Source organism: Corvus cornix, chromosome 22 (assembly GCF_000738735.6).
Source record: "Corvus cornix cornix isolate S_Up_H32 chromosome 22, ASM73873v5, whole genome shotgun sequence".
Classification (NCBI taxonomy): Eukaryota; Metazoa; Chordata; class Aves; order Passeriformes; family Corvidae; genus Corvus; species Corvus cornix.
Genome location: NC_046351.1, coordinates 2,127,444 through 2,154,440, shown reverse-complemented (window position 1 = coordinate 2,154,440; position 26,997 = coordinate 2,127,444). Strand labels below are relative to the sequence as shown.

General features: G+C 53.9%; 2 protein-coding genes across 3 annotated transcripts; both read left to right on the top strand.

The window, feature by feature from the left end:
- The first annotated feature begins 295 nt into the window (after positions 1–295).
- STC1 (stanniocalcin 1) lies at positions 296–12,091 on the top strand. 2 transcript variants are annotated; one of them, XM_039564447.1, is made up of 5 exons: positions 296–326; positions 1,138–1,214; positions 3,802–3,944; positions 4,953–5,164; positions 8,576–12,091. In XM_039564447.1, the coding sequence occupies exons 1-5, from the start codon at positions 304–306 to the stop codon at positions 8,844–8,846; spliced, it is 726 nt and encodes a 241-aa protein (XP_039420381.1). In that variant the 5' UTR covers positions 296–303; the 3' UTR covers positions 8,847–12,091. The 2 variants fall into 2 exon arrangements, with proteins under 2 accessions (XP_039420381.1, XP_039420380.1); XM_039564446.1 differs by lacking the exon at positions 296–326 and having other exon boundaries at positions 1,021–1,214.
- Positions 12,092–23,011: 10,920 nt separating this feature from the next.
- Positions 23,012–25,631, top strand: NKX2-6 (NK2 homeobox 6). The gene is made up of 2 exons (XM_039564159.1): positions 23,012–23,139; positions 24,449–25,631. Exons 1-2 carry the CDS (start codon positions 23,012–23,014, stop codon positions 25,134–25,136), a joined length of 816 nt encoding a protein of 271 aa, XP_039420093.1. The 3' UTR covers positions 25,137–25,631.
- The last annotated feature ends 1,366 nt before the right edge of the window (positions 25,632–26,997 follow it).

Here is a 26,997-nt window from a genome sequence, read left to right as displayed (position 1 = left end):
AACCGAGATTAAATCAGGCATTAGGGTGCCTCCTCCCGTTATGAAATCTGAAAAACAGGATTGAGTTTGGAGCAGGGAGAGGGGGAATGAGGAAAACCACGAAACACCTAAAAACTGGGTTTAGGGACGCAGCAAAAGCGAGGCTGAGGTTTGAATTCCTGATTTTATGGAGGGAATCGTGCAGGTGAGGGGAGATAAGGAGGCAGCCGGCGAGGTTCGGGGCAGGGAGGGGATTTGCATGTGCCTACGTGAGGGGCAGGGATGAGTCCCGGGGCTCACACGTGCCGGGGCAGGAGGGAGGCGATGAACAGGGAACGCAGGGAAAGGTGAGCGCCGGGGCAGGAGCGAGAGGGATCCCTGCCAGCTCCATCCCGAGCCCCCCCTAGAGCCGCCCCTTCCCCCTCCCGAGCCGCCCTGACCCCGGGATCGCTCCCGGACGGATGGGGAGCAGCTTTTCCCAAAGGGCAGGTGATTTTCTTGTGGGGTGGGGGAGCTTCAGGACGGCGCTGTCGTTTCCTCGAGCTCCATCATCCATAGGAAGCCTCCCCCCCTCCCCTCCCTTTCCCACCGCTCCTCCAAGGATGAACTTTTCGCTCATTGTTGTTTGGCAGGTACTTTTTAATGGGCTGGAAAATATCCTTCCTGTGAAGTTGCAGTTTTGTGGGGCTTGAATGAGTCCAGTCCTCCCCTGGCTCTGCCCAGCGCCGCCGATTGGCTCCGCAGCCCGGGGGGGACCGATAAGGGCGGCTATAAAACCCTCGCTGCTCGCGGTCCCCCAGCGAGCAGGAGCCAGAGAGGCCACCCGGATCCTCCGCACATCCCTGCGCTCATCCCCGGGCTCGCCAGGATCCTCCCTCGCTCCCTCCCTCCCTCCCTCCCTCCCAGCGAGCGCGTATCCAGCTCCACATCTTCGCTCAAGCCGGAGTGGAAGAGGAGAGGCGCACACATCCCAAAAAAAAAAAAAAAAAAAAAAAAAAAAAAAAAAAAAAAGGAAAAAAAAAAAAAAGGGGGGGGGGGAAAACCCAAGCCACCCAAAAAAAGAAAAAAAAAATCCAAACCCAACCCAACCCCACACTTAGCGGAAACTTGTCAGAGAATGCTCCTAAAGTCTGGTTTTCTCCTGCTGCTGCTGATCAGTGCATCCGCATCCTACGAAGCTGAGCAGAATGACTCTGTGAGCCCCAGGAAAGCGCGGGTGGCAGCCCAGAACTCAGGTAACGCCAGCGAGGAGGGCTCGGAGCCGGAGCCCCGATGCCTTAAACTGTCTCCGATTTCTCTGCTGCTGATTTTTCTTCTTCTTTTTCATTTTTTTTTTCCTTGTTTTTTCCCTTATAAACTTACCGGCTGGCAGCACAAATGTTCCTTTCAGGGCTGGCAGGAGCTGCTGGTGCAGAGCTGGAGCAGGAATCTCCTGTAGGAGCTGGGGCAGGGAAGCGCTGTGGGGATGCAGTCCCGGCTCTCCCCTCCTCCCCCAGCTCCTCGATGAGTTCCGGGCACTTTTAATCATTTTTATTTCCCTGCTTGCATGCCTCCCTCTCCCTCCCCCGATCGCAGCGCTACTTTGGTGTTAAATCCCTTGCTTTTTAGGAAGTTGATAAAATGCGCGGCGCTGGGACTGAGCCATTGTTCTGTGCACATCTGTCTGCTCCGAGAGGGGCAGCCAGAGCCGCCACTTGGAAGAATGCAGTAACCTAGAAACTGTCCCCTGCTCGCTGCGATTGTCACAAACCGATCGCTGTCGGTCAGCTGGGACAGAAAAATACATTTGTGACATTTAACAAACTCGCTTCCACAGCGGAGAGAAAAAAAAAAAAAAAAAGCTGGCGGGTCAGCGCTGGATGTCGCGACTTTGCCGCTGAGATAACTTGGAGACATTGTCTGGAACAATGGGAATTAAAAACCTGCCTTAAAGCGCGCTGCAAAGAGAGGAAGGCTCTGCTTTGGAGCTCATTAACAGCTGCCTTATTTTAGATCCGCAAGGCTCTGCAGCGCTGGAGCGGGGTGTTCGCTCGCTTTGCTTTTGTATTGGGTTGCTATAGAAACGTGGGGTCTCCCTCTCGCACCGTGCCTAAAACAATAAAAGCTCCGCGCACGCTGAGCCTGCTGCGAGCGAAGTTCTAATTTGAACCTGTGGAAAGCTAATTACGGGGCTGGCTCGTGCTGCGGGGAGGTTGCGAAGCGGGGAGGGGATGAATTACCAAATATTCCTCCCTTCAGGCACGTCAGCAAGAGCGCGGAACGACGAGGGGTTAACTGGGTGATTTTTTTTTAAAAATTTTTTTAATATTATTTCTCCTTTTTTTCGGGAAAAATCCCGGTTGTATTATCTTGAAGGTACAGCTCGGCTCTGGGTAAGGTGTGCTCTCTCCCAGTAAAACCTGGCTTTTCCCACAGCTCGGGGCTGGAGGGGGGACCCCGGGTTTGCATTTCTTCCCCGAGAATGTCTGGTAACATGAGCTGCACAAGCAATGAACGTGCCTTGCCCAGGCACGGGAGGGGACAGATGTTCGGCTCAGCCTGAAAGGTTAATCCCGGCTAATTTCAGGGCAATCATGTGGCAATTCTGCTGATTCACTGTTAAAATGCTCTGGATCTGCTCGGAGAAAGCCGGGATGACATGGATACCCCTCGTGCTCAGACCAACCGCTGCCTCCGGGCTTTTCATTACCCCCGGCAGCTCCATTACCTGAACTTTCTCTGCCCAAATCTCCCGAATCTACAGCAAAAATGACCTTTTCTGGCTACTCCGGGGGCAGTTTTAGCACCAAGCTGCTGAATCGAGACCTTTGGAGTACTGAGAATTGACTCCCAAGCTAAAATCTCATTTGCAGGTAATTCAGGCTTTTTAGAAAGGCACAAATACCTCAAAAGAAATACAATTTCCTGCAACTTGTTGGCATTTGCCATCACTTCAATCTCATTTTCGGAATGGTTTTGTGAGCCAGGTGCTGCCAGGCTGCTCCTGTTGGACAAAGACCTCAGCACCCAGAGCTTTCCATGGGCCCATCCTCATCCCTCCTCCTCCTTTAGAGGGAGTTGGGATAAAGGTGTAGATGCCTGCAGTCCGAACTGGGTTGTGATGGACATTTGGGTCTCCATCTGAGCAAGGACTCTCAGGTGTTGCCTCTTTTCGCCCATGAGTGACCCTCGTGGGGTTTGGTAGTGGGAGTTTCTGTTCCTTGGGGTGCTGGTTGTGTCTTCAGTTCAGAGAATCCCGGAGTTGTAGAATCCTGGGATTGTGGAATTATAGAATCCTGGAATGGTTTGGGCTGGAAGGGACTTTAAAGCTCATCCCGTCCCATCCCATCCCACCCCTGCCGTGGGCAGGGACACCTTTCACTATCCCAGGCTGCTCCAACCTGGCCTTGGACACTTCCAGGGATGAGGAATCCCCAGCCTCTCTGGGCACACTGTGCCAGGGCCTCACTGCCCTCCAAGTAAAGAATTTCTCCCTAATATCGAACCTAAATCTCTCCTTTTTTAGCCTAAAACCATTCCCAGTTATTCTATCACTGTGTGTAGAAAAAGTCGCTCTCCCACTTTTTTACAATCCGCTTTTAGGCCCTGCAAGGGGCTCTGAGCTCTCCCTGGAGCCTTCTCTTCTCCAGGTGAACACCCCCAGCTCTCCCAGCCTGGCTCCATGGCAGATTTTGGAACATCTTCCCTTGGGCAGCGCCTTTACCCTCTCTGCCTCACCCTCCTCCAGCTCGTCTGAGCGCAGCCTGCCTTTCCCAGAAAGATTTGGCTGCGGGCTGGGATCCGTATCCATGTGCTGACATTCCCGTGCCTCTCTCCCCGCAGCCGAGGTGGTTCGGTGCCTCAACAGCGCGCTCCAGGTGGGCTGCGGCGCCTTCGCCTGCCTGGAGAACTCCACGTGCGACACGGACGGGATGTACGACATCTGCAAGTCCTTCCTCTACAGCGCTGCTAAATTCGACACTCAGGTACAGCCCGGGCACAAAGGGGACGGGAATAAAACCCGGCCCAGAATAAAACCCGGCCGAGAATAAAACCCGGCCAGAATCAAACCCGGCCAGGAATAAAACCCGGCCGAGAATAAATCGGAGCCGTCTTTTCATGCCCCCGCCAAGCCCTGCGGGTTCTAAAGCACGTGCTAAGCGCTCCGCTCAATGCCTGCCTTAATTTAAGCTCTGCTTTGGGCAGGATTAACCCTTCCCTCCCTGCAGCCCTTCCTGCTGCTCAGCTGCTCCGCTCAGCCCCCATTTTTGGCTCCAAACGCATCCTCCAGGGCTCTTTTTCCACCCGCTCCCTGCTCCGTGTGAGGACTTGGCAAGGAGGGTTCTGTGGGGCGGAGAGCGAGGTTTCCTCTCCAGGAGGAAATAGAAACGTTGTCCTGACAAAATAAATCTCCTGCCTGTGTGACCTGGCACAGGGCTGGGCTGGGAGCTGGAAGCGTTTGGGTCCGGGAACACGCGGCCAGATCGGCCTCTCCGGGGCTGCGGGGAGAATAAACGGGATCATACTGGAGGGCTGTGCCCTGCCAGAGCCCTTTTCCTCTGTGCCTTCTTCCCAAAATTCGCACAGCTCCTTGTTCCCTGTGCTCCCGAACCCAAGGAGAAATTTAAAAGCTCATAAAGGCTCTCGAGGTCAGAAGCAGATGTGTTAAAGCACTGGCATTAAATGGATGTTAAATCGATCGGTGGGGCAGAACTGGCCCATCCCTGGTCCTGGCATTCCCGGGTCGAAGATTCCCACTGCCTAAATCTTTTGGGAATAGGAGCTCGGTGCATCCCAACTGCTCTGGGAGAGAGCTCTGCAGTAATTGGGAAATTCAAGTCCCATTTCCTGCTGTGCTGGGAAGGGACTCCCTGTAATTACAGGAGGGTAATTAACACAGCCAGACCTGGTGGAGTATCCATAACTGAATTCCCCTGCTGTTGGATTCCCTGGAATTCCGGTGCAGTTTGAGGTGTTTTTCCTTCCGTTTGCAGGGAAAAGCTTTCGTGAAGGAAAGCCTGAAGTGCATCGCCAACGGGGTGACGTCCAAGGTGTTCCTGGCCATCCGCAGGTGCTCCACGTTCCAGAGGATGATCTCCGAGGTGCAGGAGGAGTGCTACAGCAAGCTGGACATGTGCGGCATCGCCAAACGCAACCCCGAGGCCATCACCGAGGTGGTGCAGCTCCCAAACCAGTTCTCGAACCGGTACGTGGGGCTTTCCTTGGAATATCGGGAATGGGAGTCGCAGAGGCAGGAAGGAGAGGGGCTGAGTCCTAAAACAGCTTTGCCCAGTAAAGCTCTCTGCCTCTTCAAACCGTGCTCAGTTTAGCATCATTTTCCCTTCTCTTTTGGAGAAATACATTAATTTCTCTTTTGGGGAAATACATTTAAAAGCATCTCCAGAGGAGGGTCATTAAATGAACCACACATCCCTTACTCCAAAGCCTGGAGTTTGTTTAAATGTTAATTTTTGTGGTCTGAGTGAAGTACGATGGTCAATGATCCCAAATCAGGTTGATTAATTCAGCATCTCTGGCACATTGAGCACTTCAGAGCCGCTCAGAGAACCATGGAATCATGGAATGGGTTGGGTCGGAAGGGACCTTAAACCCCATCTCATCCCACCCCTGCCAAGGACAGGGACACCTCCCACTGTCCCAGCTTGCTCAGAGCTCTGTCCAGCCTGGCCTTCTCCATCCGTTGCCCCCTCATTCCCACACCACAGCCATGCCCTTCCTGGCATTTATGTGGCACCTGGAAAATGAGTCCTTGTCCTCCAAGTCACCAAACTGCTACAAAAACCCAGGAAGAGCCAAAGGAACCAGCAAAGCCGACCCTGTATAACCCCGCTGTGCCACCATCCTGTGTTTCTCATTTCTGGGGCTCTCCCTGGTCTGGTTTGGGGCTGTCTCCTGTTCCTCCTGCCTGCAGGGACAGGGATGTCACGCTGCTGCCTGGCACCTTGCTCTGAGCAGGGACTGCCCTGTCCCCGTCCTCCAAGGACAAGGGGACACGGAGGCTTCAGGAGCTGCCGCAGTCTGCGCAGTCACGCTGCAAGGGCAGGGATTTCTTCCTCCAAATCCTGGAACAATCAGTGCTGAGTCTTGTGATTGGGATAAAAGGGACCTTTTGGAGCAGTTGGAGTAAATAAGCTCCAGGACTGGAGTGCAAACAGAGCCGGCTGCTCTGGGACTGGGGTTGGCTGTGGCCAAAGCCTCGGTTCCTCTGGGATGGCTTTGACTGGATCCAGAAGCATCCCAGACCTCCAGACCTGTCCCGGGACAGGTGTGCGGGTGCTAAATATATTTTATGTTGTATCAACCAGCAGAAATTTATTCCAAGAATCCCAGAATATCCAGAGCTGAAAGGGACCCACAAGGATCATGGAAATCCATTTCCTGTTGCAGAAAACTCTGCTGTAGACGGAGAAATTTTTTCTTGTCTATCCAGCAAACGGCACCTGTGGGAAGGCAAAATTATACTGGGGGGAGGTAAAAATGAAACCTGTGTGTCTTTTGCCTCTTCCCCCAAGGAAATTGGGAAGAGGATTGGGAGAGGAGCAGGCAGCTCTGTGACATTCCCGGGTTGAACTGATGGATTGTGGAGTGAAACAGCCTCGGAGGGGGACACGGGGACGCCCGGGCAGTGCTGGGGATGCTCCTCTGAGAGGACCAAGCCCTGGAGCTCTGTCCCAAGGCGGGGGAACTCCTCCCCCGGCCCGAGGCAGAGGATATTGTGACATGGTGAGGAACAAAGGCAGCAGGATTTCCCAGCTCCAAGCTGAGGGCTCCCAAAGCATCCTGCTTTCCCAGCTCTGAGTTGAGGGCTCCCGAAGCATCCTGCTTTCCCAGATCCTGGTTTACAGAGGGCTCCTGAAGCATCCTGCTTTCCCAGATCCTGGTTTACAGAGGGCTCCTGAAGCATCCTGCTTTCCCAGCTCCCAGTTTACAGTGGGCTCCCAAAGCATCCTGCTTTCCCAGATCCCAGTTTATGCTGAGGGTTCCCGAAGCATCCTGCTTTCCCAGCTCCCAGTTTACAGTGGGCTCCTGAAGCATCCTGCTTTCCCAGCTCCCAGTTTACAGTGGGCTCCTGAAGCATCCTGCTTTCCCAGCCCCTGGCCCAGCAGAGCTGCGGGATCAGAATGTGTCACTTGGCCTGGGCCTGAGGGGAAGTAGTTAAAGGTCATTGCATCTTCCTGTGATTTAATCTCGGGGCTGGAGCAGCAGGGGAGGAAAAGCTCTGGTCACAGCCCAGCTCCCGGCGGGCTCTGGGAAAGTGTCCGAGTGCAGCTCCAGCCTGGAAACCGCGGGGCTGGATGGGCTCTGTGTCTGGCCCTGGTTTAAGCTGGGTGTGTGGCTGGCTCAGCTTTGCTCATCAGCACTTCAGACCTCGCTCCCAGCCCTGCTGAGCCGGGCTCACAGCGAGCCAGAGCCTGGTCCTTTTGTGCAGCTCAGACTTTGACCTCACCTGACCTCCCCTGGCTGCACCAAAGGGCAGAGCTGAGAGTTGGGAAAGGACTTTGAATGGGAACTCTCATTTCCCTCTTCCTTCCCCTCCTCCACCTGCAGGTTATTCTCCTCTCTGCTCCTGTGGAAAAATGTCACCGTGACCTTAAAGTGCTTAAAATAAGTTCCCCGACGTCCTTTCAGGCAGAAATCCCAGCAAACGTGGGACTGCCACTCTTTTTCCCAACTTTCTCTCCCTGGGAAGATGTTCCCTGGGGCAGTGAGGTGCCGGGTGCTCTCCTAGCCGTGCTGCTGGGGCTGTGCTGGGCCCCGGGAAGGAGCTTTCCTTGGAGGAACCCTCAGCAGGGCTGGGAATGCAGAGCAGCACCATTTCCTGGCTGCTCCTGGAACAAGGAATTTGTGCCCAGGGCTGCTGGAAGGGGAAGGTGCAGCTGGAGAGGGGCAGGGGAAGCCTCGCTTGGGATTTCATGCGTGGTGGGCTTGGAAGTGACAATGGATTGTGTGTCCTAAAGATGTGTCCCAGGGGAATCCGTGGATCTGCCAGGCTGGGACTGAGCTGCTTCTCCCTCTTCTGGTGCTTGTAAGGGCTGTGCAGGGAAAGGAGGGAGAGGGAAAAGGGGGAATGGTGCCACAGGGATGGATCTGACACAGTTCTGTTTGGAGCAGAGGCCAGGCCAGACTGGGACCCCGGCAGGGATCCGTCAGGAACACCAATTATTTCCCTTCCCAAAGCTCCAGGAACTCTGGTGTTTAGCAGAGAGTCAAACACACCCTTATCCCATTTCTGCATCTCTCAGCTCCTTGTTTTTCCCTTCCGGATCCACCAGGATCACTCCAAACCCACTGTGCCCACTCCCTCACCTCCCACAGCTGCGGCAGCTGCTCATTTAGGGCAATTCAACCTGAATTTTTGCGATGGTTTTCCTTCCCTGTACCAGGGGCACAGCACTGCCACGCCCAAGGTGCTTGGATGCAGTGACAGCAAGGTTGGGCTTGGTCTTGGAGGCTTTTCCCAACCCTAAAAATTCCATGACAACACCGCCAGAAATCAACTCCAAACCTGCCCTGGATGAGTTAAGAATCCTGATTCTCGCGGTTCTGTCACCTGGCTCGGTGACACCGTGGGGCTAACGGGGTCCCTCTGCCGCAGGTATTACAACAAACTGGTGAGGAGCCTGCTGGAGTGCGACGACGAGACCGTGAGCACCATCAAGGACAGCCTGATGGAGAAGATCGGGCCCAACATGGCCAGCCTGTTCCACCTGCTGCAGAGCGACCACTGCGCCCAGGGCCACCCCCGCGCCGACCTCCTGCGCAGGAGGATCTCGGAGCCGCAGAAGCTGAAGCTGCTCCTCAGGAACCTGCGAGGTGAGGGCTCCGAGCCGGCCCACGCCAAGCGCGGCTCCACCGAGCGCGCCTGACAGGGGTGGGGGAGGCCGAGCACGACCAAAGCTGAGGGCTCTGCTCTAGGAGAGTGCTGCACCCAAAGCCAGTGGACTGTCGGTATTTTCACCCCCGGGAGCTGGGTTTAGTTCCTTCAGGCTCGTTTAGTTCGTTCGTCTTTTCCGTTCCTCTCGAACAAAACTTCTGCATGGGTCTGTGTTCGGTGTCGCGGCTTTCCCGCCAGCCAAACGGCTCCGTCTCTGCTCTTCCCCACAAAAAATCAGTCATCCCAAAAAGTCGTCGTCTTAAGTATCTCCCTGCATTGCTTGGGCCTTTGGACACCAAACTCTGAAGTTTGGGAGGCCAAGGTTTGTCCCAAACTGTTGTGCTGACACCACCCAGGCCTGGAGATTCGGCACCGAGGGGAGGAGCCGCTCCTCTCCTGCGGGTGACGAGAGATGCACTAAAAACTCTCGCACATCCTAAAATTATCCGTGGAACTCATGTCATGAATCTGTGCTGGCCATGGACGAACATGAATGTCACCTTCCTGGTCCTGTAGTGTCACCCTTAGTCCAGATCCTTCCAGCAGAGCTCTGTGAACACGTTTAAACCGGGATTTACCAAACTCGCTGGATGGTTTTAGTCGCCAGGACCTGGCACCACGGCGCAAAATGAGTTCAAACCACCCCACAAACCCCAAAAGCAGGAGAGGGACGTGTTCCACCATTGCAAGAGGTGCCAGGCTGTGGCTGGAGCTGGTCAGGAGGTCCCATAATCGTGCGTTGTATTTCAAAGCTCACATCTCTGTACTGTATTTAACTGCCTAAAGCTTTAAACGAAGCCTAGCAGAAACAAAGCCTGTCTTAAGATTAGAGTATTAAAGGCCTTGCTCTAACTGTGGTATAAATAGTGCTGAAATCTGTCTGTACTGTACATAAACTCCACCAGAGTCTGCTTCACAGGAGCAGAACAGAATAACTTTATTGCCTAAACTCAGTTTTGTAAGCCAGCTCTTTCCTGATTCGTTTTGTTTTTCCTGGGAGCAGCATCTCTGTCGTAGTCCAGAGTTCACGTCCTACTCCGTGGCCTTTTTAGAAAAGAAGAGGGGAAAGGTTTCGGTCAGGAATTGCAGGGCCAGGAACAGCCGTTCAGAGCTAAAATTGAGGACAATTCCATAAAAAACCCAAGTTCAGGCTGGTCAGTCCTGTCTCCACAGGGCTGCCGGGAGATGCACTTAGACCCATGCTGGGAATTTCAGGAATTATCAAGACACTTTGGGAATCTCACAGGGCAAAGCTCCCGTTCGGATTTCTGGGGAAAGGCAGGGTTCCTTCCATTCTCTCAAGCTCCAGCAGGAAAGCTGAGGACATGGAATGAGCACTCTGGGAGCTGCCCTTCCTCCATCCTCCTCCTCCTCAGCGGGCTCTGGGAAGAGGAGCAGAGCTGGGGGACCCCAAACCCGCTCCCCCCCATAGCCAGGCTGTGGTGAGCCAAAAATTCCCCTTTGTGGTGTGGGATCCGCCAGGCCAATCCCAAATCCATCCCCTGGAGTCTCTGCAGGGTGGGTGACTCTTCCTTGGTTCGTTGGAGAGCTGATAAAGGAGGGATCTCCTTTTCTTTCGGAGACCTGAAGCAATAGAACTTCATTTTCTCGTGTTGTTTGGAAAACCACAAAGCCTTTAAACCAGAACCTGCTGCTAAAATATCGAAACCAGATGCCGTGGCAGCGTTTCAGAGGTTGCTGTCTTCACGAAACACAGCCCAAAAGTGCTGGCAGAGAATTGGAAGCAGCAAAAAAATGTTGCTGACATTGGTGGAGGGTCAGAATTCTGAATTTTTTTTGGGATACTCCGAACGGAGCCATCCAAGGCAAGGAAGATGCGAAGTTGCTCCTTCCTAAATCAGGCAGGGATTGAGAGGCCGACACAAAGAAGTTCTGAGAGTTGAAAGCCAAAAGCTCCTGGAATATCCCGACCCTGAATTTGGGGTTATATTTAGGAATTGATCCCAGGGGCGCATCCCTAACTTCCCACCCCACAGCTGTTGGGAGCCAGGGAATTCCGCTGGGCTTTGTGCATCCAGTCCTTGCTCCTGTTTGGGAATTGGTCACAGAAACTCCTTCCCTGGCTTGGGGCAGTGGCCAGACCCCACCTGGGAGGCTCTGCCGGTGCTCCAGAGCTCCCACTGGGAATTCCCAAATCTTCCACGAGCTCTCCCAGGACACCTGGCAGCCCCCGCCTTCCATGGGGATGGATATTCCTCATGGAAAGCAGCTTCTCCACCCACCCGTTTCTCTGGAACCCCAAAGAAGTTGCCTAAAGCAGATTTGGGGCCGGGGAGAAGCCTTGGACCTCCCAATCCCATCTTTTTTTGGGGTGCCATCCTTAAATTTCCCTTTCCAGTAGTGATTTAAACTTTTTCTCCTGAATATGGGTGGGAAGAGGAGCGGGAAAATGATTCCCCCTGGCGGGATTTGCTGTGGTGCCACAGGGAATTCCCAGGGAATCCAACCAAGGCTCTGCCGTGCCCCAAAGAGCCACAATTCCCAATTTTTGAGCTGCTTTGAGGCCACTTTTGTCCCTGTGAAGGAGTAGGAAGGAATTTGGGAACGCTCCTCCCTCCCCTCACCTGAGCTGGGCACTGCCTGCCCGGGAGAGGGGATTTGGAGGCAGGAGAGGCTCTTCCCATCCCTGGGGAAGGATGGAACGGTTTGGATTGAGGTGTGAGAGATCCCTTGGGATGGGGAAGGATCCCCACGACCAAGTCCAGCAATTTCACCTCGGAGTTCATCTCCGATGCTTGATTTTTTTAGTCTCACGTGGGGATTTTCTCTCGGGGGCGGGGAGGGGCTTCTCTGGGACGGTTTGCATGAATCTCGTCGCGATTTGTTTGCACTTTAGATGTTGTCGTGCCATTCTAAATCTGCGTTATTTGTATTTATAATTTAAAGAGACCTAGAAAAGGGAAAAGGGAGAGAGTTTGGGTTGGTTTGGTTTTTTTTTTTTTTTTGGAGGGGGGTGGGTTTTGGGTTGTTTATTTTTTTTTCTTGCTGAGTACTGGAATAAGCAGTGAGCATATCTGGTATATGTCCTTATTTATTGTTTAAATGACATTTGTAAAGCTCCGTGCGTTCGTTAAAGGTTATTTGAGACATATCATAGCCAGGAGAGAGAGAGGCAAGTTATTTTCTTTGCTTATTTTTATAATTAAAGATGCACAACCTAATGAAGCCTACGTTGGATTTTCTTCTGCCATGAAATAAAATGTCCAATTTAAGGGGTTTTGGTGTCCGAGTCTTTATTGGGCTGGTGGTTGTGGCGCCAGCAGGATAAAAATGTTGGATTTTCCTTGGATTATTTTCCTTGGATTAAGAATCAGAGCTCTCCCATCTCCTCTGGCTGTTTAATAAATCCTTTGGCACTGGCCCGGCCCGGTAATTGCGTTTCATTCCCCCTGCTAATTAAGGCAGAACCACTTTTTAATGAATGCAGCTGCAACGCCACTGCAGGGAAATAAAACCCCTGGATCCGTGATTTCCATGTGCATTCCCTTCCGTCAGGAAAGCTCGGATTTCCAGTGGAAGAGCAAAATAAAGTTTCATAATCAGCAGAGGAAAAGCGGGAGATTAATGCCGATTTCGTGCTCCAAAAGTTTAAAAAATCATTTTCCCCGTCACGTGAGGGTGTAAGAATAAATATTAGGTATATAATTGGATTAATAAAAGATCTCTTGTTGTAAAATCATGGAATGGTTTGGGTTGGAAAGACCTTAAAGAACAACTCATCCCACCCCCTGCACTGTTAGTGTTGCATAATTATTATTATTATCATTATCATTATCATCATCATCATCATTATCATCATCATCATCATTATCATCATCATCATCACTATTTTCACTCCTGCTGCAGCATAATTAATACTAATATTAACCTTGATATCAACAGCGATCTTAATTTTAAGATTAATATTGATCTCGATGATATTAATGTTAATATTAATGTTTCTATGACCATAATATTAATGTTAGTAGCCACGTTTATGATATTGATATTAATATTAATATTGACATCATTATTGACGCTATTGGAAATTCCCTCAGATGTTTCCACTTGGAGCCCCCAGCGTTCCAGAATTTCAACAACTTTTTCAGAGTTGGGAATAAAATGGACACGTTTAGGTCAGTGCTGGTAACGGAAGGAGCTGAATTCCCAAAAAAAAGAGCGGGAGCAGAGGGGTCGGATCAAACCAGGATCCGTGGTGGAAAAACTGGGAGGAAAATAGTCCTGGAAAAGGAAATTCCAGCTCAGTGATGAAGAAAAAAGTTCTGGAAAAGGAAATCTGGGCTCGATGATGCGCAGATGATCCAGCGCACAAAGCTGGATTTTCCAAGGCTGATTCCTCCCCAAAAAAAGCCAAAATCGATGTTGGAAAGGCCATCAGAGAGGTTTTCTGTGACCTCCCCCGGATCCCGCCGGAGAGGTTGGAGAACCTCAGGCACAAATACCTGCGAGAAACTCGGGAGTTTTATTCCAGGCCCAGCTGGAAAAACCAGCAAAACCTGTCTGAGCTCATGGGGGATGGAATTATTTCCACATAGACAGGGAGGTTTTGTCTGTTTTCCCTCCTTGGTTTCAATTTTTAAGCCGAGTGAAAGTCCAGGAAAACCTGGATTGTGGCTCCAAAGGACGAGCCCTGGTTCCTGCGCATCCCTGTTCCCCTCTCCAGCCTTTCCCCTGCTCCACATGGATGCCGTGGGTCCAAACACACAAACCCAAATTGGTGCTGGCGTTTTTTTTAAAGAGGAAAAAAATCATTTGGTGGAGAATTCTCTTCCCAGTTTTCTCAAACTGGGGGAAAATTCCACTTGGTTCCGTGGCTTTTCCTCCAGGGTTGTTTTTCCTTCAGGCTTGGAGGGGAAAACAAATCCCTGCTCCTCTCAGGATGGGCTGTTTGGTTTGGAGGAATCCTCAGCTCCATAAAATCCTCAGCCGTGCCCAAATCCCAGCGGGATCCAGCTCTCCAGCGGGAATTCAGTGTCGGATCCAGCAGGAAGAGCCCAGCTATTTATTTTTATTCCTGCGCCGATAATTAATCCTGGAAGTTTTCTGGGGGCTTTTTAATCATTTTCTGAGCTGTTGTTTGCTTTACGGGTGTTCCTTAGAACCGCTTCCATTTTATATAAACTATAAAACATATAAATATATTTTTATAAAAATATAAAATATATGAAACTATCAATATATAAATAGAAAATAATGTAAAATGAAAAATATATTACATATATATTCTGTATACAATACAGAATATAATAAAATTATATAAATAAGGAAATAAAATACTAGGAATAAATATATAAGATAAAATAAAAATAAAATAAAAATAAAATAAAAATAAAATAAAAAATAAAATAAAACAAATAAAATAAAATATAAAATATTATATAGAAATACAAAATATAGGAAATATAAATATAATAAAAATCTTAAAATAATACAAATAAAATTATATAATAAAAATTATAAAACTATATAAAAATAAAAATATATAGAATATAAAACATACAGAATATATAAAATACAGAATATGTGCTATAACAAAAGAGATAAAAAAATATAAATAAAAAAATACAACTAAACCCATAATTCCATTAAAAAAAAAAATTAACTAAATCTGAACAATTCCAGAAGAATCCAGGTGTTTCCTTGGATTTCTTGTTCTTCCATCACGTCTGCTGTGATCCCAGATTTCCACCAGCTCAGCTCCCTGTCCCAACCACATTCCCAAACATTTCCTGCCCGAGGGAAGCTGTGCTTGCACCGAAGGAGGGCACCCAAAAATCGGGCATGGCCGGATTCCAGCTGGGATTCCAGCTGGGATTCCAGGCAGGGAGGAGCGGGAATGGGTTGGGGCAGAGCCTCATCTCTGCCAGCCCTTGTGGGGTTCCTTCAGCCCCTGGGACTCCACCCCTCACCCCGCGCGTCCCAGTACCGCTACTGGGGTGGCACTGGGCAGCAAGGAACCAAACTGGGCTGGGAAAGGCCCCAAAATGGGATTGGGACACCCCAAAAAGGGATTGGGACACCCCAAATGGAGCCAGCAAAGCTCCTCAGGATCCACATCCCCATTCCTGCTGGGAACACGGCCCTGTGCTCACCCATTCCCAAAAAAACACTCTCTGGGGTCACCAAAAACGACATTTCAGAGCAAGCAGGCAAGGAAAGGCTGATTTCACCAAATCCACCCAAAACGTCCCCGAAAATGGGATTGGGACACCCCAAACTGAGGCAGCAAAGCTCCTCCAGGATCCACATCCCCATCCCAGCCCATCCTCACCCTCTCCCCAAAAACCTCTCTCTGGGGTCACCAAAATTCACATTTCAGCGCGAGCAGACGACCAAGGGCTGATTTCACCAATCCCACCCCAAAATCCGGGGGGGATAATGGGATTTTTGGCTTCCCCCTGGCTCTGCTCCTCCCGGGAGGCTCCGCTGCATTCCCGGCTGGTTCCAGGAGCAGCCGGACGTCACCCGGCGCTGCTGGCAGAGCTCTAAAGATAGATCCCAGCGGAGATTGTCGGCATTCATGGGAGGCAGCTGCTCCCTCAAGGGGTTTTTAAATAAAGAAAGAAACTTCGGGGTATTTTTAAAAGCCTTTTAAGTGAGCTGAGCTCCCCCCGCTCTGCCCTTGGGATGTGGGGTGGCCCTGGAGGGTCCCATTTGTCACCCTGGAGGGTCCCATTTGTCACCCAGCTCTCCCCCCCTGGCAGGGCCGGGACGCTGCTCCAGCCCTTCCCCATCCCAAAGGAGAGCAGGAGAAGGTTTGTGGGGCTGGGAGAGATTTCCCAGCCCTTGGGCACTTCCAGGGATGGGGCAGCCACGGTTTCTCTGGGAATTCCATCCCAGGGCTTCACCTTTGAAGTGAGGGATGTGCAGGTGCCTCAGAATTGCTGCCTGTAGTGTTTTGGTGCAAAAACCAAAACTGGGCAAAATTTATAAAATGTGGGGAGGGAAAATCCTACGGGAGTGGAATTTGAGTTGTTCCCTATGCGACAGAGGCAGCAGTGGGTGCAAACACCAAGATTCGTGTTTATCCCACAAATGGAATTTGGACACGGCTGCAGCCTGAGGGAATTTCATCCATGTCCACATGGGACAGGAGACACAATCCCAGTTTGGAATTCTTGGGATGCTCCAGCTCTCCCAGCCATCCACAACCTGTGGATAAATTCCTGAATCTCGTGGAGGAGTTTCCAGCCCCTGACAGACCCAACTCCCGCCCTTGTGGTCCGAAGGAGCCTCTTCCTCTTGGCAGCCTTTGGAAAATCCCAGCTCCCCCTCGGAGCCGTGGCTTTTAAAATTTTTTTTAATTAATCTAAAGGATTTTTAAATGAATTGAAGGAATTTTTTTAATTTTGGGGGGTTTAAATTCAATTCCAGCAAGGCCCAGCCCCACCTGGGCTGTTCGGGGTGACCTCCAGCGGCCTCGGGCATCTCCCAGCCCGGTCAGGAAGGTGCTCCCAGCCCGGGGATGGATTTGAAGGGTGGGGAGAGGGACAAATAGGAAATCTCGGCCAGGTGGTAGCTGAGAACTCCAGAGGCATTTCCGCTGCCCTGGGAATGCTGGGTTGGGATCGAAGCGGGATCCTGCCTGGGATTTCAGCGTGGGGCATCTCCAGAGGACATCAGAGAGACACGAATGCAGCAGCTCTGCTGGGTTTAGGGGCTGATTGAATCCAGACATTTCCAGTTCCGTTTTGAGGCCGGAATCCAAGGGATCTTCCCTCAATGGAAGTAAATCCCCCTTTTTAACAAAAACAAACCCAGAGCCAAACAAAGCCCAAACCCAACAGATGGGGCCGGAGTTCCGGAGCGGGAAGCAAATCCCAGCATGTCTGCCATGGCTTCGAAATCCCAGGATCATGGAATTCTGGAATGGTTTGGGTGGGAAGGGAACTTAAATCCCACTTAGTGCCAGCCCTGCCAGAGCAGGGACACCTCCCACTGTCCCAGGCTGCTCCAAACCCCGTCCAGCCTGGCCTTGGGTACTTCCAGGGATGAGGAAACCACGGATTCTCTGGGAATTCCATCCCAGTCCCTCACCACCCTCTGAGGTGGCTTTCCCATCAGGAGTTTGGGATGCTCCAACCCGTTTTCCTGCCGGGAATCTCCAGGAGACACGGGCGAGGTTGGAAAGGACCCGCGCTCGGCCCTGCAGGGTGATCCAGGGCTTTTATCCCAGGTTGTTTTTTTTTTTTCCAGCCGCTCAGCCACGGCTCTTGTGCCATCTGCTGACCGCAGGCTCCGTGTCCCCGCCGCGCCACAGCTCCCGGAGCTTCCCTGCTCCCACCTCTCCCCTCTGGAATCTCTCGGTTCCTTCCTTTTCCCACCTCTCCCCTCTGGAATCTCTCGGTTCCTTCCTGCTCCCACCTCTCCCCTCTGGAATCTCCCTGTTCCTTCCTTTTCCCACCTCTCCCCTCTGGAATCTCCCGATTCCTTCCTTTTCCCACCTCTCCCCTCTGGAATCTCTCGGTTCCTTCCTGCTCCCACCTCTCCCCTCTGGAATCTCCCTGTTCCTTCCTTTTCCCACCTCTCCCCTCTGGAATCTCTCGGTTCCTTCCTTTTCCCACCTCTCCCCTCTGGAATCTCCCTGTTCCTTCCTTTTCCCACCTCTCCCCTCTGGAATCTCCCTGTTCCTTCCTTTTCCCACCTCTCCCCTCTGGAATCTCCCTGTTCCTTCCTTTTCCCACCTCTCCCCTCTGGAATCTCCCTGTTCCTTCCCTCCCTCACCGGCTCCCACCACACCCCCCCCTCCTCCCCAACCTGAAATCCTCCCTGGGAATTGGGATCAATCCCAGAAAACACGAAGATGAGGGAATTCTGCTCCAGGCTCCTCCCTCTACACCCACCCAGGCAGAGGAGGATGAGGCTGCACCTGGCGGCTTCCAGGCCTGATTTGGGGGAAAAGAGGAAAAAAGCAGGAAAAATCGGGCTGAACCATCCAGGAATGGGATCACGGGATGCTCCAGGTTGGGAAATGCCGTTAAATCCCCAAATACAGCCGGGAATCTCCCGCTCCCGGCTCCAAATGCTGGGAAGGGGCCGCCCAGCAGGGCCCTCCACGGGGCGAGGCTGTGCTCAGGGCCTCAGCCCCGGCACCGCAGTGACCCCTGAGCAGCCCAGTATGGACCAGTATAGGCCAGTACAGCCCAGCACAGCCCCATACAGCCCAGTATAGACCAGTACAGCCCAGCACAGCCCCATACAGCCCAGTATAGACCAGTATAGCCCAGCACAGCCCCATACAGCCCAGTATAGACCAGTACAGCCCAGCACAGCCCCATACAGCCCAGTAGAGACCAGTATAGCCCAGCACAGCTCAGTAATGCCCAGTACAGCCCAGTATAAACCAGTACAGCACCATAATGCCCAGCACAGCCCAGTAATGCCCCGTACAGTCCAGTACAGCCCAGTATAGCCCAGTAATCCCAGTACAGCCCAGTACAGCCCAGGATAGCCCAGTACAGCCCAGCACGGCCCAGTACAGCCCCGTACAGCCCAGTAATGCCCAGTATAGACCAGTACAGCCCAGTACAGCCCAGCACAGCCCAGTAATGCCCAGTATAGACCAGTATAGCCCAGCACAGCTCAGTAATGCCCAGTACAGCCCAGTATAAACCAGTACAGCACCGTAATGCCCAGTACAGCCCAGTACAGCCCAGTACAGCCCAGCACAGCCCAGCACAGCCCAGCACGGCCCAGTACAGCCCCGTACAGCCCAGTAATGCCCAGTATAGACCAGTACAGCCCAGTACAGCCCAGCACAGCTCAGTAATGCCCAGTACAGCCCATCACAGCCCAGTGATGCCCAGGACAGCGCAGTGATGCCCAGGACAGCCCAGAAATGCCCAGTAATGGCCAGCACAGCCCAGCACAGCCCAGTGATGTCCAGCGATGCCCAGTGATCCCCAGTGATGCCCAGGACAGCCCAGCACAGCCCAGTGATGCCCAGGACAGCCCAGTGATGCCCAGGACAGCCCAGCACAGCCCAGCACAGCCCAGCACAGCCCAGTACAGCAACGCTGGAAAGGGCACAGAGGCAGAAATTCGCCTGCCTGCTGCAAACCAGAGGCTCCCAGGGGCAGGAGCCGGGATGCTCCCGCCAGCTGCTCCTAAGGAAAAGCGAGAGCCAAGCCCAAAACCCGCGGTTTTCTGAGTTCCAGTCTCCTCCCTCCCCCAGCGCCGGGGGAAGCTGAATTATTGATGAGGCTTCACGGAAATAATCCCGACTAAAAAGAACTCGGAGCCTGCTCAGAGCGCTTTGAATCCCGCCTGGATTTCATCTCCCGTGACACAGCAAAGCCCCAAAAATCCCCAATTGCTGCTCGCAGCCGTCCCTGCCCCGCTGCGCTTTAACCGCGGCGCTGGAGGAGCACAGCGGGGGCTTTTTCCACCTTTCCAATCCTCAGGTTTGGGATTGGGAGGAGAAGCAAAGCTGCACATCCCGGCTGGCCAAGCAGAGGGCACTGCTGGCTCACGATTCGAGCCAGGGCTCTGCACTGGAGTTTGAGTCCATCCCAAAGCCCTGGGAGCAGAAATCGCTGGAGCAGCAGCTGTCTCCATCCCCCTGATTCTAACCGCTCCTAAAAAATCCAGGAATAATTGGTTAAAAAATGGGGATATACCCCCAAAAAATGGGGGATGAAACCAGTCAGAGGGAGCAGTGATGGAGAGCAGTGGGGAAGTGCTCAAAATGGAAAAACTGGGAAAAAAGAGATTAAATGGAGCACAGGAGATGAGAGCCCGCCCCGGTTTGGGGGTTCACCAGGATGTCCTGACACCCAGCAGGGCAGGGAAGACCCCAGAGCCACCAAGCAGATTCTCCATAAAAACCCTCTAAAGTTCCATATTTTTATCCCGCAGATTCTGAATCAAAGCACCTTTTTCTGCTCCTTCCCCTGGTGTTTATTAAAAAGCCCTGGGGAGAGAATCTCCTTCCCCTCATCCCCCTGCAGCTCCTTCTCACTCCCGTTTTCTGCACTTTTTGTTTTATTCCGCTGACGGAAAAGGACAGAAAGTAGCTGGGAAGAAGCCGAGGATGTAGAAAAAGACCCTTTTAAGTTTCATTCCAGCTGCATCAAAGCATCCCCAAACTCCTCGCAGGTGCCCACACGCAGCTCTGTGCTTGCAGCCCCTGCGCATCCACCTCGCTCCTCACTCCCTTTATCCCCATTACACCCCTAATATTCCCAACGTCAATATTCCCATTATTCCCTCCCTCTTGACCGCTTAAACCCCAAAACCTGGCGGGACTGAAGCTCTTGGGGGGGTATTGGCGCTCCTGGCAGGCGGAGTCGAGTTTCCAGAGCTTCGGATGCTGCTCGGACGCCGCATCGGGCTCCTGATGCATCCCAGCGATAGCTCCCGAAACCCGATACTTCCATCCGATACTTGCCATGGAAATCCTCCCGTTCCATCCCGCCAGAGGCCGGGAGCGGCTTTCTCCCGGTTTCACCTAACCTGGTTAAAAAGAGGAGTAATGGCCCCGCGGAGCTGTAACGGGATTAACCCCCCGCCCGAAGGGGCCGGTGATTTATGGCCGCTTGTGATGGATCCTCTCAGGCTTCTCCCCAGAAATTCCCCGAGGGCAGCTCCCTGCCGGAATGATCCGGCCCGGAGCATTGGGAAGCACTTGGGAAGGGTCTGATCCCCCTGGGAAGGGTCTGATCCCCTTGGGAAGGGTCTGATCCCCTTGAGAAGGGTCTGATCCTCTCGGGAAGGGTCTGATCCCCTCGGGAAGCGCCTGATCCCCTCGGGAAGGGTCTGATCCCCCTGGGAAGGGTCTGATCCCCCTGGGAAGGGTCTGATCCCCTCAGGAAGGGTCTGATCCTCTCGGGAAGGTCTGATCCCCTCGGGAAGCGCCTGATCCCCTCGGGAAGGGTCTGATCCCCTCGGGAAGGGTCTGATCTCTCCGGGATGCCGCTGGGAAAAGCCGCAAAGAGGCTCCAGGAAGGTTCAGCAAGAGGTTTTGTTGGGGGAGCACCCGCAGGGTGATTTAGGAGCCTCATCCAAGCCTCTGGATGCTCCAGAGCCGTCTGCCAGCAAGGGAGGGCTGGATGTGATCTGTGGGATGCACATGGAGAGGGATGGGGGCGGCCGGCACGGCCCCAAAGCCATCCTGGGCCACCGATCCTGCCCTGCCGATGGATTTCCCCCGATTTTCCCATGAAAATCCATTTTCCATCACTCAGCCCACCCAGCGCCTCGTCCCTGCGCGGGTCCCGAGAGCCAAATCCAGCCTGTCCATTAATCCCGGAGTCATTAGGGGCGGATGAAGCCACTTCCCCCAATTCCTTCCTGCTCGTCTCGATCCCAGCCAAGCATTTCACCTTGGCGCCAGCAGCGAGCCGAGGTGTAAAATTACCGCCTGTTTGCTCCGACCCCAAACAAACCACCCAGACGTGGCCATGAATCCCGCCGGGCACCGGGAAAGGGTTGGATGCTAGAGGGATGCGGTCCTGGATTCGTGGAGGGGGTTTGGAGCAGGGAAACTGCGCCCTGGGAACACCGGGAAGGGCTGGCAGGGCAGGAGGATCCAGCCCGAGGAGCCGGGAATGGGTGAAGGAACTCGTTCCTCTGTGGGCTTGGGGATTAGGGGGTGTGGGATGCAAGTGTGATAAGGTAAAAGTGGCAAAAAAGGGCAAAAACAGGGGAAAAGTGGGGGGAAAAAGAAAAATAAAAGGCAAAAAATGCAAAAAAAAAAGGGCCAAAAATGCAAAAAAAAAGGCAAAAAAGGCAAAAAAATAGAAGGCAATAAAGGGCAGAAAAGGCAAAAAAAAGGCCAAAAAATGCAAAAAAAAAAAAAAAAAAAAAGGAAAAAGAGAGGCGAAAAAAGGCTCCCCCCCCCCCCCCCCCAAAAAAAAGGCAAAATGGCAAAAATGGCATCTTGGAGGAGAATGCAGGAGGAAAGAAACCCCTGAGCAGGGCCCGGGCGTCCCCCACCAAAGGGATTCAGGAGACGCCGAGGGGATGCAGAGCCCTGAGCCTGAAACCCCCCAGGGGAGGCGAGCCCAGTGGTTCCCGTGATGTGCCCAGTCAAAACTCCCACTTCCACTGGGAAACAGGAACCAGGGAGCCACAGAAAGGCTCGCGCTGGAAGATGCCTTCAATAAATCCCACGAGCAGGGATGTGCCGGGGCTGTGGAGGCACCCGGAGCTCAACCCACGGGCCCAGGGGCTGGGGATGAGCCGGCTGCTTCCCAGGAATCGGCACGACCTGGGGGGGGGGCTCCGAGCACTTTTCTCCCCGAGCCACCGATTTCTTTTCCCTCCCGTGGCAGCCCCTCGCTTCCTTGCCTGCCTCGGGGCAGTTTATTTGTTTCAGCCTCCCTCCCGGGCCGGTCGGGGCCCTTTCGGTGGGGCGGGGGGACCCCGACCCCAGCCCCGACACCACCGAGCTCGGCTCTGTCAGGGCTGTCAGCCAACACCAGCCCTGAGGCCGGCCAGGAATTTTAATTGAAATCGCCGCTCCCTGCGCTCAGATAAGGCCCAGCATCACCCCAGGGGCTCCCCAGGACCCCCCTCCGTTGCCCCACGGGGTACCAGGACCCCGACGCCGCTCCCCAAATTCACGTGGGGTGCCCTGAGCTGTCTCCATGCCCTGGCACGGCTCTGCCAGCTCCGCGGCCGCCTGCCAAGGCAGCGCTGGGACAAACTGGGAGGGAACCGCCCCGAGCTGTCCCCACGTCGCGGGGACTCCGCAGCGTCCCCTCCCCTCCCGCAGGAGCTTGGTGGTCTGCGCTCCTTATCAGCGCTTATCTCGCCGAGCCGCTCGCTAATGCGACCTTAATGGAGCTAAAACGGACTCGATTTGTTTTATTGCGGCTCAGCCCAAAGCCCAGCGCCCTCTGCCCCCTCCCCGCGCTCCTTCCCGCTTCCCTTGTTTTGGAAACACGGCGGGAAGGGGCTGCTCCTTCCTCGCAGATCAGGGGGCAGCGCATGGGGAGCCGGAGGGGCAGGGAGAGCCCTCCCGGGGACTGTCCCTCCTTCCCCTCCTTCTCCTGCTCCCCCGAGCCGCGGGGACCCCCCGAGCCCTCCGGGGCTGCGGGGCCGGGGGCTTCGTGGCCCGGGAGGGTCAGAGCCGGGAGCGGGGCTGGCAGCGCTCGGTGGCCACGACATCCCCGCGCCCCCCGGGCCTGGAAGATGCTGCCCACGCCCTTCTCGGTGAAGGACATCCTCAGCCTGCAGCGGCCCGAGCCTGCCGGGGACCCCGCGCCGCCCCCGCGCCCCGAGCCGCCCGCAGCCCCGCCGGGGAGAACGAGCGCGGCCGCGTAAGTGCCCGCGGGACCCTGCGGAGAGGAGAGGCCGAGGACACCGGGGGGACCCCGCGGAGCCGCTTTCGTTCCCCGGAGCGGAACCCGAGGGCAGCCTGGCAACCCCGCACCCGCCGGTCCCGGTTTCCTTCTTTTCCTCCCTATTTTCCCCCTGTGATCTGGGGGTTTTGTGGTTGTTCGGGGGATTTTTCGGGCATCCCGGCGCGCCCCGGCGCCGCCGCGCATCCCCCGCGCATCCCCGCAGCTCCGACTGCCCTCGGGAGAACGGGAGGGCTCGGGGGGGTGGAGGGAACTGGGGGTGGATATGGGATATTGAGGGGTTCTTCCTGCCGAAAGTCACACCGCTCCCGTTTTCGATGTCACCCCCGTGTCGCGCTCCGTGAATTGTCCCCGCTGGGGACACCGAGGCACGCCCGGCCCCGGGAGCGCGGAAGAGCCGCGGGGATGCTCCGGACCCGCTCCCGAGGGAGATCGGACCTGTCCCGCTTCTCCCCGCAGCTAAAATCCCAAAAAGTTTCCTCTGCTCGTGTTTCCCTAACGCCCGGCGGCTGCAGAGCAGGGGAACGGGAAACCAGTAAGGGGAGAGCGGGAGCGCTGGGCAGCGCTGGGATGAGGAGGGAGAGGGGTGGAGAGGGAGAGGGGAGCTCGGGGAGCTCGGGAACCCTTCACACCTTCATCCAGAGCCTTCCAGCACCCCGCAGCATCCCCTGGAATTCCCAAATTCCCTGCTCTGCCTGGCGGGGTATCCAAGCGCATCCCAGCCGAAACTGGACCTGATCCCGGCTGCTCCTCTGCCGCACAAAATCCCAATAAATCAAAAATCCCCCAAACCATCAACCCCTCTGCTCTTCTCCCAGGTTTAACAATTTTCCCTCCTCCATTCCCAGCCCCTTCGGGATTTTTGTTCTGCTGAAATTCAGAGAAATGTGGGATTCTCCTTCCCTGGAGCCGGAGGCAGATCCTGCCGGAGGTCCAGATCCCATCCCTGTGGAGCAGGATGGTGGGGAAAGGGGATTTGGGGTTTGGAATACTCGAACCTGCTGTGTGCCCCCTTTTCCTTGTCCTCCTCAGGTAACGGTGGCAGCCCCAAAACATCAGAGGAGTCATTAGGAGGGGGGGTGGAAGGAGATTTTATCCAGAATTCGCGTAACAACCTGATTCTTTCAAAAAAAAAAAAATAGGGAATTTTCTTGAATTCTCAGTAAACATCACAGGAAAATTCACACTAAATGTATCAATTTTCTGGAATTCTCAATAAATACCACAGGAAAACTCATGTTAAATTTCTCAGCTATCAGCCTTGACTTTACGAACTACCAGCCCTACTCCATCCTATTCCCAGGAGGAGCCGTTCCCAGTTTGACCCCCGCTCTGGAAACACCCTCTCGCTGGGCACTGAGCTGCATTCCGCTCTGACTTTGCTTTTTTCTCCCCCCGCTGCAGGAAAATCTCTTCTCGCGCCGAGCTTGGGGGTGGAGGAGAAGCCAAGGGAGCAGCAAGCGCTGCCCAGGCAGCGGCAGCGGCGGAAGCCGCGGGTTCTGTTCTCGCAGGCTCAGGTGCTGGAGCTGGAGCGGCGCTTCCAGCGGCAGAAATACCTGTCCGGGCCCGAGCGGGAGCAGCTGGCGCGGCTGCTGCAGCTCAGCCCCACGCAGGTGAAGATCTGGTTCCAGAACCGGCGCTACAAGAGCAAGAGGCAGCGGCAGGAGCGGTGCCTGGCGCCGGCGCTGCCCGCGCTGCCCCCGCGCAGGGTGGCGGTGCCGGTGCTGGTGCGGGATGGCAAACCCTGCCTGGGGGGCTCCCGGCCCTACCCAGCGCCCTGCGGGTCACCGCCGGCCCTTTTTCCTACGGCTCCTGCTGCGGTGCCCGCGGCGGCGGCGCTTTCGGGGCGGGCTACGGCGGGGTGTCCCGCGGTGCCCGCAGGTGCCACCCCCGGGGGTGCCCAGCGCCAGCCGCCGGCTCTGCCAGCGGGAATCAGCGCTGCGAGCTGGAGGTGAGAAGGGAAGAGGCACCAGGAAAGCTCCAGAGCCAAGCCCTGATGGGGACAGGAGCCAAATCCAAGGGTTTGCCAGCCTGGACAGAGGGACAATTCCGTCTGTGGAGAGGGGGACGCTGCCACCACCGCGGCGCTGAGACTTTGGGCACCCAACACCTCTAAATTATTTATTAATAAACACAGGAATTTGGAGTCTGGCCCTTCCCGCTCCCAAGGGATTTGCTCCTCCAGGATGTGAACGCTGCTTTTCTTCCTCAGGATAACTGGAAAACAGGGTCCGTGCACATCCCAGTGCTTTTGGGTGGACACTATTTAATCCTTTGCGTTCCTATCAGTTTTGAGATTTATTTCTGATTTGTGTTTCTTAATAAGTCCCAGCACAGGTATCAGTTTCTGCCTTCATTAATAATTTTATTATTACTATTATTATTACTATTATTATTATTATTTGCAAGTAAAAACAAATTGGTGAAATTGTGTTTTCGCTCTCTTGGCATTTCCCACTTTGTGTTTTGGATTTTCCCATCCGCAATTTGCACCTGAGCATCCAAACCTGAGCCAAAGAAAAATAAAAATCAATTAAAACCCGAACAATCCAGGCAAAAATCACCTTGTGGTCCAAGTTTGGGAATTCCCAAGGTTTAATCCCTCCAAGGTTTTGCTCTTCCCACTCCATTCCCGAGAGCTCCTTATCCCGCAGCGTTTGGAAAAAGCCTTGCGGGAGGCAATTAAGCTTTTATCTCTCATCCCACATCGCTCCAGCGCTCCCTCACTTCCCAAATGGGACATCCCTGACATCCAGATCAAACCGGAAAATCCCTGGCGGGGACAGAGGTCGCTCCTCATCCTGCGGCTCCGAGGCTTTGGGAACGCCGGGTGCTGCCGCTTCCCTCCCCTCATCCATCCGCACTCACTCAGGGATATCTGTCCCCGCTCTGGAGCAGCCGGCGGATCCACAGGGTCCCGTTCCCTGCGCTGGGAAAAGCCCTGGGCTCACCTGGAATCCCGAACAACACGGAGAGCTTTCCTTGGAGGTTCAGCAAAAAAATGAGGCAAATCCCAGGAAACTCGCCCAAATAACCGCAGAAATTAAGGAAGGGAATTGCTTCCCTCGGGGAAAAAAAAAAAAAAAAAAGCCTGGAATTGGGAATCATGAGAGCTGGAGGAGCTCTGGAGAAAACCCTCAGGAGCAGGGCGGGATTGTCGGGATTGTCCTGGGCAAGGCCAGGATCTGGACTCGATGATCCCCGTGGGTCCCTTCCAGCTCAGGATATTCTCCAATCCCTTCATAACTCTCCCCAAATTCCCTTTCTCCAGCTAAAACAAGGCGGAGCCATTGGCGCTCCGGAGCTTTTCCAAGCCCTCCGTGGGTACAATGGGGTAATTCCCAAGCCGGAGGTTAAAGAAGGGGAAAGGGTTGGATAAAGCCGAGTTCGGGGCACGTTTGCACAACCTGCTCGCGGCTCCGGGCGGCTGAAAACAAACACCTCCCACAAAATCAACAAAGTCCTCGGGGGATTTGAGGGAAATCTTTTGTTTCCCTTTTTAAGGGTAAAAAAAAAAAAAAACCAAACCAAACCATGCCTGGGCTTTGCGGCTGAAGGGGCTGGGCTTGGGCGAAGGGTTTGGGAGTGAAAAAGGGGATCGGAGCTGATATTCCATCAGGGAAAGGAGTTTGGAGACAGCAGAGCTGGAGGAGGCCACTGATAAGTTCATAGGTAGACATTTATAGATACATTTAAATATAAAGTGCCCGCAATTCCCAGGAATTCTGCTCATCCCCGGCACCAGAGCTCCCATGGGATCTTCCCCACCAGGTGGATTTGCCTTATGATGGGACAAGGTGAATTTTTAATCATGCC

Excerpts from the sequence above, each read along its gene's own strand:
- NKX2-6 (XM_039564159.1), top strand. The coding sequence starts at position 23,012 with ATGCTGCCCACGCCCTTCTCGGTGAAGGACATCCTCAGCCTGCAGCGG. Across the intron at positions 23,140-24,448 it reads GGGAGAACGAGCGCGGCCGC|TTACGAACTACCAGCCCTAC; the intron begins GTAAGTGCCCGC and ends TCAGCCTTGACT.
- STC1 (XM_039564446.1), top strand. The coding sequence starts at position 1,097 with ATGCTCCTAAAGTCTGGTTTTCTCCTGCTGCTGCTGATCAGTGCATCC. Across the intron at positions 1,215-3,801 it reads GGTGGCAGCCCAGAACTCAG|CCGAGGTGGTTCGGTGCCTC; the intron begins GTAACGCCAGCG and ends CTCTCCCCGCAG. Across the intron at positions 3,945-4,952 it reads CTGCTAAATTCGACACTCAG|GGAAAAGCTTTCGTGAAGGA; the intron begins GTACAGCCCGGG and ends TTCCGTTTGCAG.